Raw genomic sequence first — 13,892 nt, forward strand, 5'->3', positions numbered from 1 at the left:
GAACGGCATCAGAGCGCACCTGGTCCAGGGGTGCACGTTCCAAACTGCTTTGAATCAAACGCTAATGCACTACAGAGCAAGCAAACACACAACAACACAGGTCTCCCGGCATCCCTCATGCTAGGTCGTGAGATGGAACTGCCACTGGACAGACTCAGAACACAGAGAGTAGCAGAACCGCGACTAGGGCGCACCCAAGAACAGCAGGCAGTGACCAGGCACCAAAGAGCAATGAAACAGCGTTTTGACAAGGCACACAGGGTGAAGAAGTCGATCATTCAAGTGTCAGACTGGGTCCGAGCCCGACGGCCTCAGCGGTGCAACAAAATGGCCTCATTCTGGTCGGACCCCCTTGCAGGTCAGTCGACAACTGGGGCCCGCCACATTCATGATGAGCAATGGATCACGCTGGCACGCCAGCCGCCTCAGAAAAGTCCCTGCCCCTCAAGGAACACGAAGGCACACAAAACAGACATGCAGGCCAGAGACGCCACCGGATGGACCTCCTCCACCACTACCACCTGAGCCCCAGCCTCTGTGGGTTCCCCAAGGGCCAGAGCCACAAGCGGTGACGGTGGAAGAAAGGCCTATGCGGGCACGAACTCGCCCTGCTTATCTGGGGGACTACTTAACCTCTTTTCATTCTTAGGCTCCGTTAGGTGTCTTAGTCAACCTCCAGGTTAATGGACTGAACTGGCTAGTTTGGAGAGTCCATCCGTTTAAGGGTTAATGTTTATTTCTTACAGGTATCACTCTAGGTTCTTGCCCTATGGACATTTTATATATGGTACCAGTCCCTGGTTTTGGAAAGGGGGGGGAAATGTTATGTATGGTACGACGTGCTGTACGTCGTACTGTACGTTGTTATGGTTTACGACAGTGTGCTGCGTTACGGATGAATGGGTTGTCAGAATGCGTGGCACATGTCATTAAACGACAGAGTGATGTTCAATGTGAAACTGTGCAGATGTCCGTTCTTTTACAACTAGGCTAGATATAACAGCAAGCCTCGAACTTCAAGATGAAATGCTGATGGTCCCTGTAAGGCAATAGAGAAAACATTGATAAATAATGCTGACGTATATTCTATTTATAAAACACTACAAATATGGATACTACACTCTTCCCCCAGCTCTGAACTCTCCCTCCTTCCCTCTGTGCTCATCCATAAGCATAAGTAGACTAGGACCTAGAACCTACTCCTTGTTCTGAGTGATCACTTGTGACATGGAAGTCTTCTCTTATCAATGCCGATTAAGATCAACACTACACAGTCACTGGCTGATTCATATTCAGGGCCCACTACTAGGTTACGTCCCAAATCACACCCTATTCCCTACATAATATACTACATTTGACCAGAGCCCTATAGGCCCTAGTCAAAAGTAGTGCACTACATAGGGAGCCATCTGGGACACACCCTTAAAGACTGAACACAGAGCGGACGTCACCATCTTAGCTCTAGCCAGTGAAGAGAGAGGAGAGGGAGGGAGCAAGAGAGAGATTAGCTTAGTGGTTTGAGAGGCATTTTACTCAAGCTTCACAGATATGAAACGCTCAGGGATGACACTACTGTACATGCTAAAATTTGGAACTCAAGTAAATTGATTCATTTTTCAAAGTTATCAACAACAACAAAAATTCAGCTCTCTGTTACATTCTATGAACAAGGAGAATTTCAGGAGATATCCACATTCATAAAGTTGAATGCTGCAGTGGTGAGCATCTCTGGAGTATGTCACGCTCATTAGCAGGAGGTAAACGTCTAATGAGGTAAACACTTACCTCACATCTAATGAAGTAAACGTTATTGGCAGGAGGCATACGTTGTGTGCCTGTCAGTGACCTAGCTGGATCATCCCTACCTGACATGGAGCCAAGTCGTTTTCCGAGAGCCTTTCTGTGTAACGCATCATCGCCGTCCTGACTAATTGAGCTTAATGTAGTAATCACTAGGAACTCAGGTCTCTGGCTGACTCCTGATGTGATACTATATCAAATTAGGACCATTAGGACCCCTTAATCACCACGCACTCTCTCTTTTTATGGCAGGTTCATCACGGGTAGGTGTTTAATGGTTGTTTACTTATGCAGATCACAGATGTTAGAGCGGAGAGAGGCACTGTTGTTTCCATTTAGATAGATTCAGTGAGAGCTGCATTTGTCAGGGAGTTTGAGGGCGATTGCCTCCATTCTTGTGGCAACACTACTGACATGTTTCACATAACACAAGATAGGCCTATTGAAATATTGCACAAATAATTATGAGACCAATTCTACAATAAGAGTGATAGAACCAGGAGACATGGTCGTTGCACAGGTGAGTTCTTTATTGCATGCCATTTTCTCACATCCAAAGTCTCAAACGAAGGGTGCTGCATGGAGGAAGACTGGGTTTACATGGTCCAGGTCTGGGGTACCAAGCCACCACATCAGCTCCAGAACACAAAATAAAGTAAAACAACTCAAATACAGCCAGCCAGAAGGTAGTGAAATTATTAGTGTGTGTTTGTCTGTACATCAGAGGATCATCAGGGTGGAAGCAAGGCACAAACCCTCTCGACAGCTTGCCCTATAAACTCTGATAAAGGGAAACCAGCGAATACTCTTATACAATTAGCTCATATTAGAAAACGGCAGGATGCATGACACCGTCACTCCCTACCCACCTCCTTTCATGACTCAACTACCCTGCATCATACAATATATCCAGAACACAACTAAATTCACAACTCAAAGTAGAACTAGGGAGCAACCATATCAGGCTAGCCTCTGAACTCCAGGCCCAGGCTTTCTTTTTGGCCTAGTTCTTCTCAGAGGAACTCATACTACACTACCTTTCCTAATTGCAACTAAGATTATGCACCGAAAAAGTGTGAAACAGACCAATCCTGCTGGGTAATGTAGTTTTGGACCCAATTTGTAGTTTGGACTGCTCCATTTCCTTATATACTTTGTCTTTGGCAACTACTTAACTGTGAACATATTTTAAACAGCTGAAACTTTTTGGAAGAATATCATTACTCATGTTTTGATGGCAAGGTGCAAAAATTGTGCATAACATGAGAGTCATTACTTATAAACCTCAATCTTTTCTCACCCACTTTTCCTTCCTCAGGGACACACTCAAAAGGTTAATACGAGAAAAGAGGAGCAGTGACAAAAACTAAGAAACACTGGAGTTAAGCATAAAAGACCTGCGTCAGACCCAGCCCACTGGCACAACTGGGCCTGAGGTATATCTTAACACTGACTGACAGGAGATACATATGGTCATGGGGTGGATAAGGATATGAGTATGTGCTCTCACAACATTGTGGGTGTGTTGTTTGATAACATTGTGGGCATGTCGTCCCAACGTTGTGGGTATGTTGGCTGATAACCTGTGGATATGTCGTCTCACGACGTTGCGGGTGTGACTTCTCACGACGTTGCGGGTGTGACGTCTCACGACGTTGCGGGTGTGACGTCTGATAACATTGTGGGTATGTTGTCTCAGTGTTTGTTCCAGAAGGGGGTGGCGATGGGCCCCTGGACAGACCGCTCCACCACAATCATCTCGTCAGGGTTGTTAAGGGCACCGTAGTGATGCAAAAGCTCTTGGATCGCTGCCTCCTCAATCTGCGAGGAGGAGAGAGAGGGGGACACACAAACATTAGGGTTGAATATCAACAGCTGATCTACAAGTCCTTCAGATTTCCTGTGAGTAGGGAGGCATTTATCAAGGTACTGAATAATTTGGCTGAGTACGTGAGTTCGGTAGACAATCTCACAGTGAAAGAAAATGAAAGGAAAAGCACAGTGTGCATAGTCAACATCAGCTACCCATTTCTGCATGCACACACACACACTTTACCTGAATGAGTGCCAGCGGTTTCTCTCGGCTGCGGATCAGTGCAGCCTCCTGCTGTTTCTCCTCCTCCACGATGGAAGCAAAGGTTACCATGGAGGCCATAGGGGGGCTGCCCGCTGCTCCCAGCACCCAGGGGCTGATCGGTAAAGAAAATGACCATGAGTTTGTGACAGGCTGAACATTCTCCCCCTCAAACAATTGTTCCTTTTTCCCCCTGTGGTTGTTCAGGGTTTGTTCAAGGCTGGGACAAGGTGACATGTGTTAGGTACATCCTGTAATAATTCTGACGCTGATCTGACACAGAGTGAGAGAGACAGACAGAGACAGACAGAGAGAGGTCTGCACTGGATATATGCTATGTGACAGTGGTAACCAAGGATGACCACAGGCTACCCAAGAGGACAAGGGTTGGGTGAATTGCAACTGACACGCAGAGAGTGTGTGTGTGTGAGAAAGAAAACGCTAATGAAACGCTGATGGTCCCCGTAAGGCAATAGAGAAAACATTGATTAATAACGCTGACGTATATTCTACTTATAAAACACTACAAATATGGATATTACACTTCCCCCAGCCCCGAACTCTCCCTCCTTCCATCCCTCCCTCTGTGCTCATCCATAAGCATGAGGAGTAGACTAGAACCTGGAACCTACTCCCTGTTCTGAGTGATCACTTGTGACATGGAAGTCTTCCCTTATCAATGCTGATTAGGATCAGAAGCCAACACTACACCGTCACAGACTCACTGTCTGATTCATATTCAGGGCCAACTACTAGGCAACGTACCAAATGGCACCATATTCCCTACATAGTGCATTACTTTTGACCAGAGCCCTATGGGTCCTGGTCAAAAGTAGTGCACTACATAGGGAGTAGGGTGCCATTTGGGACGCATCCTTAGAGACTGCACAGAGTGGGAACGGACGTCACTGGGAGCATTTCCGATCTGTGGGCTTTCATCTATCTTGGCTCTGGGCAGTGATAAAAGATATACGTCTGGAAGACAGAGGCCCAAACTAAACTCTGGAGACTATGAGGAAGTAAGCGAAAGTCAAGAGCTTCTGCAAAAACAGAGAGATTGATACCATCGGGGTCACACAAGTGCACACACACTTCCTGTAATTCTTTGGCTTGATATGATGTGAGCGATATCTCGCCGATCATGTCACAATTCAAAAAATTGCTATCAAAGTTTGAGTAAAAACATTCACACATTGGTTTCACAAGCATTCCTCAAACACCTCTGCCCATATTATGTGTTAATCTAGAAGTCAACGTTATAGGATACAGCACCAGTACATGAACAATCTACTCATACTGTACACACCAATCTTCTCTTCCAAACTTTTGTTATGTCAAAACACCCAAAAATCTATAATGCTGAAGTTGTATCGTTTACTGTCGTTTCAAATCAGGAGTACACAGTATTCAGTTAGCCTGGTCCCAGATCTGTTTGTGCGCTCTTGCCAACGCCTATGGTTATTTTCATCGTAGCACAAACAGATCTGGGACCAGGCAAGTATTCAGCTCTTTTGGCATCTAAAGCGCTACCAATCCATCTGGTGTCTGAGTGGTGGTGTGGTTCACGGTGAAGTTGCCTCTAGACGATGATCTTGGGTCAGTTTTGCATTTCCCCCATTAATAGTTAAGGTCAGGATTGGGGGAGGGGAAGCTGAAGCTAGGATCCGTTCCTCTGAGAAATTTCACCAGGGGCGTAGTTGACTAGACTATGGGTTCTTCTAACTGACGTGGCAGTCTTGTTGAATGGGAAGTGAAAAGGTCATAGTGACCGTCAGCCGGTTGGCACCACAGCCCGAGCAGTGAGTCACACCCTGCCTCTGGCAGCTGCTTCCCTTTCAGTACATTGACCCTTCGCTAAGCCCCCCCCCCCCCACTTGGTTACATTATTACATTTTAGTCATTTAGCAGACGCTCTTATCCAGAGCGACTTACAGGAGCAATTAGGGTTAAGTGCCTTGCTCAAGGGCACAGACTTTTCACCTAGTCGGCTCGGGGATTAGAACCAGTGACCTTTCGGCTACTGGCACAACGCTCTTAACCACTAAGCTACCTGCCGCCCCACTATTGCAACCTCTAACATTATCCCAGGAAGCCAAATTCCCCCTTCGAACCACAAGCGAAATTCCTTCACAATGATCTCAATATGTGTTTTTAATACACAATGAAATTAAACACAGACTACCCTGGCTCATCAGGAAACTCTTGGGTATATTGTGGTGGGCTGTCATTACAATTGCTTCACAGGAACCTAGGATTGGGTGGTATACCGTATTTTACGATATACCGGAATTGATGCACGGACCGGTTTGGGTTTTTACTTTACCTTCTCGAACGGTATTTGAGTGTTTGGCTTGTTAAATGTGATACGCCGTGTGTAACGTACATTTTTATAGTTTACTTCGCTACTTGAGTCATCTGTCTCCGCTCTCTTTCCATGCTGCTTTCCACACAGACCTAGCCTCGCCCCGTCACTCAAGGAGCGCATGTGTTGTTCCTCAACCACGAGACACTTGCATTCAGTCTGCATGCAGCACATGCAACAATGTTGATGACAAGGATGCTGTTTACACTTTGCTTCTTAATATAAATCCACTAGCGTTCTATAACTACACTATTAGTTTGTGTTTCTTATATCTGAAAACAGCTAGTTTGTCTTTTCTTAGCAAGTTGGGCCTAAATCTTGTTAGCTGCTAATGCTAATCGCTTGCTAGTTAATAAATGTAGTCAGATGGTGTAGACCTAAATCAGCATGTTGTTTGTGCAACAGTATCTTCTAAACCAAAGAGGAATATTCGAAGCATGAATATGTTAACTACATGAAGTAGCTAAGAGAAAACATTCAATGTAGCCAAAGATTATTGGATCCCCTAGGAAACACTTATCAACAATTTTGGTTCCTACCCTGTCACAATAACGCCTCCCTGGCATTTTCATTTGTTGTCATGTCAAACAACACTGTATTCAAAGTGCCCACTATTATATTCTAACTATAGAATTAGAATAATTATATTTTCATGATGCCAACAGTTCACCCAAGTGTTTTGCTCTAAATCACAAGTCAAATCGCAATTAGAAAATGTGGTTAAAAATAAGGCCTATGAATTGTGGAAATTATCTCAAATTAGTGCAGGAAATGCAGAAATTATGAAAGTGCTGCTAATTATTTTTGGTTGAATTGAACAGTATAAAACAATCAGAAAGGAGAAAGACCCATTTAAAATCAATTAGAATGTATGTGTTGCCACCCTAGGGTCACGCACCATAAAGCAAAATGTAGAACTTTTATTATTCAAAAACATAAAATACAGTCAAATACCGTCCAATTTCTTTTAAATACAGTGATATGATATTTTGGCCATATCGCCCAGCCCTATGGGAACCTGGTAAAATTATGTTTATAGTGTGGTGTGGGGATCTATTTTCTCATAATTGGATCCGTATGTGATGAATAGCTTAGAAGGAATGCATTAATGATAAGCATAGAAGGTTTGTACTATACTGATATAAATTGTTTCACATAACCAGCTGTGATTCATGTGAGGAACGTTAGGGGGTAGGACAGATAAGACTTGTATTTCTTACAGATACGAACACTGCCTCTTTGTTGTCTGTGAACCGTTGTCTGTGAACCGTCCTTGAATGTAGGTACTCACAGTACAGTGGAATGGTGTCTTTTGGGTGCTAACTCCACAGGTTGTTATGATAAAAACGTATGCCTGGCAACAGTGTGCAACGGTGGAGCGCCAAGAGGCTGGGACCAGCCTGTGCGCCAACGGATTGGCTGAGTAAGTCTAAACCACGCTCAACCTCTACCCTGATAGGCCCAGCAGAGAGCGGGAACTAAAACTGTCAGGGTATTTACGGAAGGATTTAGAATGAGGAAGTCAGTTCTCTGAGTGCCCTGCGTGGTATTTCAGTGAACCTGTATACGAACCATCATACTTATCATACATACATTTTGCATATAATAAATTTAGCTTGGATTGAATATCTCTTGATTATGTTTTCTCTTATTCCAATACCAGATTTGAATTACGCAATTTCTAACAGTGGCTACCCACTGAATGGCTCTGAATGCACTGTGCATGCTGTCAAAGCTACTAACCACTTTTGGGGCTAATAAGTGCTCTCAAAACGTTTGCTGATGTCGACAGCAGATAAGTAATTTTCCTAATATTGCCAACATAAACTTAAAGGAAACAAGTTATATTAAGTAGTTCGCTAGCTAGCAACGTTTGGTGCTCAATGAAACAGAGCTAGCTAACCAGTTGAGCTAGCAAAGTATAATTTCGTATTAGAAAAATACTCCAAGAGGCTCTGCATTTCAGTAATCACAGTGAAAAAGGAAGTAAAAAACATTATATATATATTTGAACTCAGTTTTTCCCACTGCCTTTCATCCGTTCATGAGCTTGTCGGAGGTGTTGGACTCGACGACAGTTGCTATCCCTTGGAGTGCTGCGATTGGTTGCCTAAAATTTCAGGGCAGGCTTATCGAAGTGAGTTAGGGCGATATTTTCCTCTCGCTAAAACAATGATGAGTGCAGCATTTTTATCGCCATCTGTGCGTCTGCATAGATCACTTTGCACCTATGTAGGCAGGAGTTTCACGAGAGTGTGTGTAGTAGAGGAGAAGGCTATGCTTATTAGCCTTACTAGCCTTTCTTTTAGTCTAATTATTATGAGCCTTTTAGGCTTTTATTGATGGATAATGTTACAACCACGTCAGAGCTTTTAGCCATCAATAAAGGTGATACTTTGCAAGTATCCCACCATACCTTCTCCGCTATGCAATCCGGTTTCCGAGCTGGTCATGGGTGCACCTCAGCCACGCTCAAGGTCCTAAACGATATTATAACCGCGATCGATAATAGACAGTACTGTGCAGCCGTCTTCATCGATCTGGCCAAGGCTTTCGACTCTGTCAACCACCGCATTCTTATTGGCAGACTAAATAGCCTTGGTTTCTCAAATGACTGCCTCGCCTGGTTCACCAACTACTTCTCAGATAGAGTTCAATGTGGCAAATCGGAGGGCCTGTTGTCTGGACCTCTGGCAGTCTCTATGGGGGTGCCACAGGGTTCAATTCTCGGGCCGACTCTTTTCTCTGTGTATATCAATGATGTCGCTCTTGCTGCTGGTGACGCTCGGATCCACCTCTATGCGGACGACACCATTTTGTATACATCTGGCCCTTCATTGGACACTGTTAACAAACCTCCAAACGAGCTTCAACGCCCATACAACACTCCTTCCGTAGCCTCCAACTGCTCTTAAACACTAGTGAAACTAAATGCATGCTCTTCAATCGAACGCTGCTGGCACCCACCCACCCGACTAGAATCACTACTCTCGGCGCGTCTGACCTAGAGTATGTGGACAACTACAAATACCTAGGTGTCTGGTTAGACTGTAAACCATCCTTCCAGACTCACATTAAGCATCTCCAATCCAAAGTTAAATCTAGAATCGGCTTCCTATTTCGCAACAAAGCCTCCTTCACTCATGCTGCCAAACATGCCCTCGTTAAACTGACTATCCTACCGATCCTTACAAAATAGCCTCCAACACTCTACTCAGCAAATTGGATGTAGTCTATCACAGTGCCATCCGTTTTGTCACCAAAGCCCCATATACTACCCACCACTGTGACCTGTACGCTCTTGTTGGCTGGTCCTCACTACATATTCGTCGCCAAACCCACTGGCTCCAGGTCATCTATAAATCACTGCTTGGCAAATACCCACCTTATCTTAGCTCATTGGTCACCATAGCAGCACCCACCCGTAGTCTGCGCTCCAGCAGGTATATCTCACTAGTCATCCCCAAAGCCAACACCTCCTTTGGCCGCCATTCCTTCCAGTTCTCTGCTGCCAATGACTGGAACAAACTGCAAAAATCTCTGAAGCTGGAGACTCTTATCTCCCTCAATAACATTAAGCATCAGTTGTCAGAGCACCTTACCGATCACTGCACCTGTACACAGCCCATCTGAAATTAGCCCACCCAACTACCTCATCCCCATATTGTTATTTATTTTGCTCATTTGCACCCCAGTATCTCTATTTGCACATCATCTCTTGCACATCTATCATTCCAGTGTTAATACTAAATTGTAATTATTTTGCACTATGGCCTATTTATTGCCTTACCTCCATAACATGCTACATTTGCACACACTGTATATATATTTTCTGTTGTATTTTTGACTTTATGTTTTGTTTACCCCATATGTAACTCTGTGTTGTTGTTTATCGCACTGCTTTGCTTTATCTTGGCCAGGTCGCAGTTGTAAATGAGAACTTGTTCTCAACTGGTTTACCTGGTTAAATAAAGGTTAAATAAAAAATAAAATAAAATAGCCCAGTGTGCAGGAGCTTCTTACCTTCCAATGACATTTGAACATTTCAGATGCACCTGCTCAAGCAAACCACAGAGACTCTCAGGGCTGTTTTCCCGGACTAGCCTAGTCCTGGACTAAAACTCATGGTCAATGGAGAATCTCTTGGCTTAATCCGTGCCTGGGAAACCACCCCCCAGAGCGTTTCATTTGGACAGTAAAGCTTAACATAATCAACTCTAAATTCTCTGTATAAAAAGTCCTCCAAATCATTATTCCTTCTTTCCTTTGCTTCCCTTTGGAATAACTGAGAATCATCATAAAGATAAACTCTGCAAGTCACTACCGCATTCTTCTATTGTTGCCGCTTTCTTAGTGACCAAGTTTATTCTAAAGAGATCCCTCACACACAGATTTAACTGAATTCCTGTATGGTTAACCATCAGCTAAAACATAGGCCTAATTATGGCACAATCACCGTAGATACAAGCTTTATACAAGCTTTACTATCTTCTTGCTTCAACGAATTTGTGCCTCACCAAGGTAACCAAATGACATTGATGCTATTAGAGCTGTTATTGTGTGTCAGATTCCTGTCTTTGAAAGAAACAGGAAGCTGCATGAGCATGGCAACACAGAGACATCTAGTGGACAACACTGGTACTTTTGGGTAGAGGACTAGTTCATTGATTCATCGGCCATTTACATTTACATTTACATTTTAGTCATTTAGCAGACGCTCTTATCCAGAGCGACTTACAGTTAGTGAGTGCATACATTCTTTTTAATATTTTTTTTTATACTGTCCCCCCGTGGGAATCGAACCCACAACCCTGGCGTTACAAACGCCATGCTCTACCAACTGAGCTACATCCCTGCTGGCCATTCCCTCCCCTACCCTGGACGACGCTGGGCCAATTGTGCGCCGCCCCATGGGTCTCCCGGTCACGGCTGGCTACGACAGAGCCTGGATTCGAACCAGGTCTCTAGTGGCACAGCTAGCACTGCGATGCAGTGCCTTAGACCACTGCGCCACTCGGGAGAATAAGGGCATTCATCCCTTGACCATACACAAATGCTAGTGTACTCCTCTATATTGTGTGTTTATATGATGTACACCTCTGTATGTGTGTTGGTGATGATGAACATAAAATATGACCGTCTGTCTGTCTGTCTGTCTGTCTGTGTGTGTGCGTGCATAGTCTTACCCGGCGGGTCTCTCTGGCTCGCTGGGGGGCTCAGCAGTACATTTGAAGGTGACCCTCCTGACAGCAGAGACTGGAGGCCCTTGAGCTACTAGCCTTCCCGGGGCCCCTGGCCCCCCATTCCTGACCCGGCTCTCCTCCTCCACCAAGAGGTCCCGGAACGCCTGAGACGAAGGGGGTGTCTGGACTGGAGTGGCCCTTAGGAAAGGAGAGAGGCGGAACCACATTCAACAACATTTGATCATCAAAAGTGCTACTTCTGAGCATTAAAAAGTACTACTTTTACTAACAGCTGAGGGAATAGGCAGATTTTGTATTTGTACATGAAACAACATCTTCAACACAAATGAGAGACCGGGAGAGGACCTACTCTATTACATAGGGACTGTCGCAACAACCCACCACCTTCTGTGCTGGCTCTGATTTCAGGAGCGTTCCTTATGGAGGGGAGCTTACCATGCTTTCGCGCTCTTCAGGGGAGTAATGACTGGTGCCGATTTGGACAGGGCACACTCTGCACTGCCCTCCTTGGTTGCCATGGCGATCATCTTCCTCTGCTTCTGGGAGAGCTTGGCTGGGAGAGGGGACTGCTTGCTGCTGCTGCCAACACTGCCAGGACTTTTGGGAGTGGCTCCGAGACTTTGTGTCTTCGAGCTGGCCTCCATATCCATGATGGCCCTGAGGGCCAAGACAGGAAGTGGCAGAGCAGGACTGGAGAGAGAAACGACACAAGGTCACATAAAGTTCCACCCCTGACCCCTGACCTGGTCCACAGTGACCTGGCTCACCTGGCTGTGACTTTGGGGATGGGCTCTGGAGCAGAACTCTTTGGGGGTCCGGCGGGGAGGCTGTTCCTCATGGTGGTGGTGGGGGGGCTGGGGGGAGTCTTCAGCCTGGGACCTCCTCCAGCCCTCTCCTCCTCGGGCCTGTCGTGGAACACGGGGGACTGGAGGTCTCGGGGGCTGCCCACACCCATGTAACTGCCCTCAGAGTCAGATGTCATCAGCTCCTGCAGAGACTCCATGGAGTTGGTCTTTCCTGACTTCACCAGGCTGGGAGAGAGGACTGAGACTAGAAGAGACATATCATAATCCATATCAGCCCAACTCCAATGAAAGGAAATAATTATTGCGTGCCGTGACACAGTGTGTGTGTGTGTGTGAGTGAGGATGGGTGAGGGTGTGTGTGTTCTACCTGCAGCGGGTGGGCTCTGGATGATGTCAGAAAGGGTGTAACCCCCTGAGCTGTCGGAGCGTCGCCTAGGCTTTCTCTTGGCCTTCAACTTAGCCTTCTTCAACAGAGTCTCCCTGAGAGGAGGAGAATGATGAAGAGGAACAAGTTCGACCACGGTTCAAATGTTAGGGAGGTTATTGGGTGGATGCATTTCATTCCAAAACATTGGAACCTAGTTTCAGCACCAATTCAGTCCCATCTCATTCATGACGGGGAGTGAACGAGGGAGCAACTTTGTGGAATGAGATGCAGCCACAGTGTTGTACAGTAGTTTGATAGATAGTACCTGCAGGAGTAGTCCAGTTCAGTGTCAGCTTTAGAGCTGAATGAAGAGTCCCAGTCCTCGTCCTCGTACACACTGAGGTCCGGGCCGTCTGGGTAAGGCGTGATCAGTCGCTTCTGCATGGCCGGAATCTGACAGGAACAGGATGGTAACAGGTCAGTTCGTCAGAACCGACGGTCGTGTTCAGTTCAGAACCCAGGGTCGTTTTCAGTTCAGAACCCAGGGTCGTTTTCAGTAGGCATCAAATGGATGAAGAGAGTGAAACAGGGTGGGACTATCTGAGAAACCCTCCAATAAGAAACCCTATTTTTTGTTTGGAAAAGTTCTCTGTTGAGTTCCCCTAATGAACATATGCCAGGTAACTCACTATACAGTTGATGCAGGTATGGTCACGGCACTGAGGGGAAATGACTCACCATCCTCCTGTAGGAGGCAGAGAGCTCCACCAGCACGTCATCACTCAGGATATCCAGCGCTCTGAAGAGATACAGATATATAAAGTTAGAGAGGGAGGGAGGGTTAGAGAGAGGGGAGGGGGAAGGAAAGAAAGAGCGAGAGGGTGAATCATCATCGGTTTCCTAAGAACTATACAGCCTCTGTAAGCATGTTCACATAACAACATAAGCCATACATACAAATGGAACACACTAAAACACAGATACGGTATACACACTCACTTGGACTCGAGCAGGGCAGCCATGTTGAGCACGATGAACTGGATGCAGGACAGTTTGAGCTGCTCAGCGTTGTACATGGCAGAAAACTGCAGCAGCTCTGCAGCGTTCTTCAGAGTCACTGAGGAGACAGAGGAAGCTGTTTTTAAAAACCAGGACAGTGCTCTCACACAAGTGAGACAACAAAGCAGTTTCATATCATGTTGACAGGTGTGATGGAAATTCTCTCTCTGTGTGTATCAGATCATACGTTTAAAATAATGCTGCTTTGTAATTACATGTC

At 45.6% G+C, this 13,892-nt stretch overlaps 1 protein-coding gene across 2 annotated transcripts in view; it reads right to left on the reverse strand.

The window, feature by feature from the left end:
- Positions 1–2,309: 2,309 nt before the first annotated feature.
- Positions 2,310–13,892, reverse strand: part of LOC121555953 (inhibitor of Bruton tyrosine kinase-like) — a 28,652-nt gene continuing 17,069 nt past the window's right edge. The window contains exons 18-26 of one of the 2 annotated variants that reach the window (XM_045213400.1): positions 13,613–13,730; positions 13,352–13,412; positions 12,939–13,066; positions 12,614–12,726; positions 12,208–12,490; positions 11,876–12,097; positions 11,423–11,617; positions 3,857–3,989; positions 2,310–3,621 (exon numbers count right to left, since the gene is read on the reverse strand). In XM_045213400.1, coding sequence (XP_045069335.1) covers positions 3,496–3,621; positions 3,857–3,989; positions 11,423–11,617; positions 11,876–12,097; positions 12,208–12,490; positions 12,614–12,726; positions 12,939–13,066; positions 13,352–13,412; positions 13,613–13,730 — 1,379 coding nt within the window. In that variant the 3' untranslated portion in view covers positions 2,310–3,495. Of the gene's footprint in view, positions 3,622–3,856; positions 3,990–11,422; positions 11,618–11,875; positions 12,131–12,207; positions 12,491–12,613; positions 12,727–12,938; positions 13,067–13,351; positions 13,413–13,612; positions 13,731–13,892 lie in introns of both variants that reach the window. The other variant, XM_045213399.1, reaches the window with a different exon arrangement.

The sequence above is a fragment of the Coregonus clupeaformis genome, unplaced genomic scaffold (assembly GCF_020615455.1).
Source record: "Coregonus clupeaformis isolate EN_2021a unplaced genomic scaffold, ASM2061545v1 scaf0109, whole genome shotgun sequence".
In the NCBI taxonomy this organism is placed as follows: domain Eukaryota; kingdom Metazoa; phylum Chordata; class Actinopteri; order Salmoniformes; family Salmonidae; genus Coregonus; species Coregonus clupeaformis.